The following is a 6,000-nucleotide window of genomic DNA, read 5'->3' as shown; positions in this document are numbered from 1 at the left end:
TTATTGTGTATTCCCTTGCTTTGTTACACCTCCCAAAATGCTTTACCGTACACTTCTCTGGGTTGAATTCCATTTTGTACTTATCTACCCAACTGACCAGACCACACCCATATCATCCTGCAGTCTAAAGCTTTCATCCTGATTGTCAACCACATGGTTAATTTTTGTATCACCTGAAAACTTCTTTATCATATCCCCCACATTGAATCTAATTCATTAATATGAACTACAGTAAGCAAGCCGCTGAACACTGAGTCCTGCGGAACCCCATTGGTAACAGCCTTCCAGTTGCAAAAACACCTGTCAATCAATATCCTTTGCTTCCTGCCACTAAACTAATTTTGGAGCCCATTTTCCACTATCCCTTGGATCCCAAAGGCTTTTACTTTTTTGTAGGCCATGTTAAAATCGAGGTAGATTGCCCTCTAGGCACTGCCTTCATCAACGATGCTTGTCACATTCTCAAAAAATTCAATCAAGGTACTCAGACGTGGGCTTGGATTTTCTGGTCCTGCCCGCTGCCAGGATACTCTGGTCTCGCTGAAAGTCAATAGCCTTTTGGCTGACCTGCTGCATCCTCTGTGGCGGGTCCAGCCATGGCCGGGCCAGAAAATCCCAGCCATGGTCTTCCCTGAACAAATCCATGCTGAATCTCTTTGATTAATCTATACCTTTCTAAATGAAGGTTTATACTGTCCCTCTGAATTGATTTCAATAATTTGCCCACAACCAAAGGTAAGCTAACTAGCCTATAATTCCTTCTCACCCTAAGCACTCCATGTGCTTGCAACCTCCTGCCTTTCACCTTTCCCTCCCTGATGTTCACTGCTCATTAGTGTGGACCTACAGCCTTGATCTCTTCCCAAACTCATGACCTGAAACTCATTGCATAGCAGCACGCAGCACTGGCTAGATTCCTCCTGTTGCTCATGCTCTGAAACCACAACCACAACGGCTGTCCCTGCCCTGCTGCATCGTACACAACCCAGCAAAAGAGGAAGAGAAAAAGATAAGAAGGAGAAGCAGAAATGCAGAGCAAGCGAGTTGGGTGGGGGGGGGGTTGGTGGTGGTTGAGTGTGGAGAGAGAGGAAAGAAGATACAAACAGAAGGGGGTGGAAAGAAGGAGGTATAAAAAAGACCAATACCACAGAGTTTTTATCATTGGCAGTGCTGAGATGATCCACCAGTAAATTTACTAAAAAGGTGCAGAAAAGAAATTCTCACCACAGTTTGCAGTAAGATTTTATTTTATTCATTACAGTGAAGGATTTTAAATTTAACATTCATCGGGTCAAATTTGAGTTTGTGTTTGTGTTTTCATAATTCCTTAGTCAGAATTGGACCACAAAAAAAAATCAAAGTATTAGTCTGTGATGGAAACTGAAGCTCATTGCTAATGCTTAGTAATATTAGGGTACAATACAATGAGGCTACAAATAATGAATGATTGGTCGTTCTGTTACTCTGACATCTTAAGACAAAGCAAAGTGCATGGAATGTTTGAGATTCATGCCATTGCTGTAGCTAATTGATATATTTATGCGCTAGATTCTGATTTTACTGATGTACTAATAATATAGGAGGCAAAAGGTGGAAATAGAAATTAAATTTGAAAATAGTTTGTTGTGTTTTTGGAAAATATTTTTGAAGAACGCTTATGATCATTTAACCTTGCCTCCGGGTTATGGCCACTTGCAGCATTTGCATGTTTTGTGAAACAACAGGCCCTTGGGACAGTCCCTCCAGAAGGTTTGGCGCTGAACACAAATATAGAATTTTGAAACATTTTTTTGGTCAGCGTAAAATCCATCAAGTTTATTGGAACACCAGTTTGGTCCTTGAGGACCCATAAATCGAGGCTGTGTACAACACATGCAATCTTGATCAAAGACCTGCTTCTCAACACAGCGTTCATGAATAGTTATCACAGCACAGCGGTAGAATTTGGATGAATCTGTTGGGTCAGTGTGAATACCAATCTTTTTATTGGTGCACCATCCCTGATCAAGACCCTCATTTACTCTTCCATTGTTACTCTCCAAGTTACTGCTCACATTTGGTTTTGCACAGCCTGAAAAAGAAAAATGTGATAGCATTTAAATTCACCAAAATCAGATTGTTTCCATTAAATAGAAATTCTATTACTGTGGCAGTTAGATGGAATGGTGTAGTCAGACGCTGGTTAGAAGGAAGAAGATCATTTTCCTGAACTCTTCTCTGGTCAATTTCTGCATTTATGCTTTTGAACAGTGACAAAAAATGTTTCAATTTTGGATTCTGCTCTATAAGACTTTACAAGAACCTGCAACTGTGACCAATGGTTGAAGTAAGACTTCAGAGGCTCCAGTTAGGAGTGTTGGAAATTCAGTCCTTTAATCCCATTGGTTGCTGCTATAATTGCCATTATAATCACTATTCTACATTCAGGTAGAAGACTGAGAAATTTAAAAGCTGGTGTATGCACTGGTTTATATTGGTTTTCTCAATCCTTGAATTTATGAGTTAGAAGTTTTCTTCTCTGAAGTTAGGCAAGCATTTGAAAATGGATACAATTTGACAAGTTTTGAATGTATGTATTTTGATTTTATAGTAGTAAATAATATTTATATAATGAGATATATTTTACAGACACTTTGCATCATATGCAGTAAACTACAATGAAGCATGTTGGCAATCTAGATCAATATGGTAGTCATTCTGCATGCAGTAATATCCATAAATTGCAATGAGGCTAATGGCCAATTAGCTTTGAAATAAATACTTGAGATAACACTTCTGCTTTCTCATAATGAACTGCCCTGGAACAGCTTTGACCACAAAGCACTTCAATTATAGTTCTCAGATAACACATATTTGCTTTTAAAAATGCAGTTAAAAACAGGGCAATTTGTGGAACCTGAAAATGTTTTAGTTTACTGCATATGCAAAGTGTCTGTAAAATATATCTCATTATATAAATATTATTTACTACTATAAAATCAAAATAAATACATTCAAAGCTTGTCAAATTGTATCCATTTTCAAATGCTTGCCTAACTCCAAAAAAGGAAACTTCTAACTCATAAATTCAAGGATTGAGAAAACTAATATAAACCAATGCATACACCAGCTTTTAAATTTTTCTATCTTCTACCTGGATATAGAATAGTGATTAGAATAGCAATTATAGCAGCAACTAGTGGGATTAAATGGCAGAATTACCAACACTCCTAACTGCAGCCTCTGAACAAGGCAGCCTTGTTAATCACAACATGCATCTGGAAGTGACAGAATCGGGCTTGAGCTTGGCTCATATTCCGGTGTATTGCTGAGAAATTAGTACGTTGTTATCCTTTAATTGAGAAATGCAACTTAGACCTTGAGTCAGGTTTTCAAAGCAGGGTCAGGAATCCGATGCCTGGATGAAATCCGCTCGTGCAACGCTATTTTGAAATGTAAGTGCCCTAATTAGAGAGGAGGTGGGCTCCATATATGCCTCACCTAACAGTGGTATAGGTGGACTTAATACTATTCAAAAAGGAAATGTTTTCCTTGTATAGGCCAACTGGCTCTCCCTCAACTAAAACCATCATACTTAATTAGTTCTTTATCGGATTGTAGTTCTGTGATCTTTCTGTGCACAAACTGAGTACCACCTTTGCCTACGTGAGTCAAAGTTTAAATAGCCAATTGCATGTGAAATGCTTTGAGGTGTTCCTTACAGATACAAAGTGCTACAGAATGCAATTCTCTTGTGTTCAAATAGGCTCAACGAGTTGGTAAAATACCAATAAGAGTTATTCAGTAGGCAGGGTTCTAATGAAAAGTCACAGACCTGAAATGCTATCTCTGTTTTTCTTTCCACAAATATTGGCAGAAATGCTGGGTATTTCCCATATTTTCTGTTTTTCTTTCAAAATCTGCAGTATTTTGCATTTGAATAACTTTTTTCCATTATCCGATTCAAGATTAACTATTCCGACTTTAATTCCAGTAAGTCCAGATCAGTGATTAAGGACATATTAATTGTTTCTGTGGTACTCAAGCTTATACTCACCGCGCATCATTCAGATCTTCTGTTAAGCGGGGGTGCGCTGGAGGCAGCTGCACGCCCACCGAACTGTCAAAGGCCTGTTAAGGCAATTAAGAAACCAATTACAGTAATTGTCGAACCTTAAGGTTGGCGGGCAAGCAAAGAGTCCAAGTGGCCTTCGTGTTTTTCAGGAAACCTTATCAGTCTAATGTATATGTTTAGGTAGCAACGTTGTTGATGTCTTAAACTGAAAACAGGCAGTTAAACAACAAAAAAAAAAGTTCTACACATTAGATGTAGATTGATGGGCATCCTGAATCAAGCCCAGGGGCTGAATTTTCAGCTCACAGGCGTGATTGGTGGTCCTGGGAGTGGCTGAGAAACAGGCCTCCGACCGTGATTGGCTGATGACTGCGATTTCACTCTGGCTGGCCAATTAGGGCCCGCTCAGCTTGAAACACGGCTTCCCAATGGTCAGAAAGCGCGGCGTGGGGGTGGGGGCGGAGTCCTGTTGGCTGCCGGGCCTAATGACGGCCAGTTTAAAAATGGCACAGGCAGCCCCTTGAAGGCTGCTGCTGAAGAAGCATACAGTTTACGTTGCGGAGACAGTACCTATGACTTCGGCAGCGGCTGGAGATGCCAGGTGGGAGGGCAGGCCGGGTGGGCACTTGGCCCCCTGCTTTTCTATCGAGTGCCTTGCGGTCCTCCTGGAGGAGGTGGCTATCAGGTGGGACATCCTTATACCAAGGGATGGAAGGAGGAGGCCACCACACCTAACGAAAAGAGCTTGGGAGGAGGTGGCAGTACAGATCCGCAGTCATGATGTTGTGTGGCGCACGTGGGTGCAGTGCCGCAAGAGGTTCAATGACCTGCTGTGCTCAAGAAGGGTGAGCATCATGTTGGCATGGATCAGTGTGGTGAAGTGTTGAGGGCTGGCTCAGGGGTGTTACAGTCTGAGTGCCAACTGTAAATGACACCGAAGCTCACCAAGGGGGGTGAGCCCTGGCTACTTAGACTTTGCCTTTCGGCTTGAGGGCCATGACTCGGATGTGCCCTGCCAGGTGTTCCTCAGGTGGGGTTGGCCAGGCTGCAATGTCGCTGCAGGTAGGGAGTGGACTAATCAATGCTCCTCTATCCTTTCAGGAGATGAGCCATTACCAGTTGTAGAGGTCACGGACAGGCGGAGACCCGCCCAACGTGCTGCTGCTGACCAGGTTTGAGCAGGACTCCCTGGAGCTGGAGAGCCAGCATGCTCCCCGTGCAACCGGTCATGGAGAGGCAGGGGTGTTAGATGAAGGTAAGAGCGCAGTGCACAGAAGTGAGAGTTTCGACTTGTGCAACCATTCTAGTGTAGTCTCTTAACTGATGGGGGCCTCAAACCTGGAATCCCCATTGGTCATTGAAAGACGATGGCACCGTGATTCAGATCTCCATTGTCTCACCAGGGTACTTTAGCCAATTACATGTCCTTCTTATCCCTTAGATTCGCCCCAACACACACTCCTTCTCAGCACTCAGAATGGCCACCCTAACACCAGAGGTCCGCCGGGTTTCATCTGCACCTGTGTCACACCCACACTCTGAACCAGGCATCAGCGCAGATACTAGCGCCTCGGTGGGCATTAGATTGTCGGCTACATTGTCCGTGCACATTGGTGAGGGCACATCACACTCGCTTGAGGTGCAGGCAGAGGCAGAGAGTGCCCAAGGGACCGGCAGTCAGAGGACTGCTGAAGACCAGGACGATGCTGGGTCGAAGGCAGATGTTGAGCCTCTGGAGTCATCCATTAAGCGGCAGATGCTGGATGTCCAGCAGGATGTGCGGGAGGCTCTGGCAGAGATCCATGAGGGTATGCGTGCAATGGTCTGTGTTGTTGAGGAGCCCATGCAGAGCATCAGCACTGCATTGACCCTCATAGCCAGGCGCATTGGCTCTTCCATTGAGAGAGTGGCGACTCTCATGGAGAGGCAGCTCCAGGGACAGAATC

At 43.5% G+C, this 6,000-nt stretch overlaps 1 protein-coding gene across 1 annotated transcript in view; it reads right to left on the bottom strand.

The window, feature by feature from the left end:
* Nucleotides 1-1,682: 1,682 nt before the first annotated feature.
* Nucleotides 1,683-6,000, bottom strand: part of LOC121282385 (acidic mammalian chitinase-like) — a 65,057-nt gene continuing 60,739 nt past the window's right edge. The window contains exon 11 of the mRNA XM_041196104.1: nucleotides 1,683-2,071. Coding sequence (XP_041052038.1) covers nucleotides 1,683-2,071 — 389 coding nt within the window. The remainder of the gene's footprint in view (nucleotides 2,072-6,000) is intronic.

Source organism: Carcharodon carcharias, chromosome 9 (genome assembly GCF_017639515.1).
Source record: "Carcharodon carcharias isolate sCarCar2 chromosome 9, sCarCar2.pri, whole genome shotgun sequence".
Classification (NCBI taxonomy): Eukaryota; Metazoa; Chordata; class Chondrichthyes; order Lamniformes; family Lamnidae; genus Carcharodon; species Carcharodon carcharias.
Note: the sequence above shows the minus strand (reverse complement) of the source record. Positions and strands in the feature narration are given on the sequence as shown.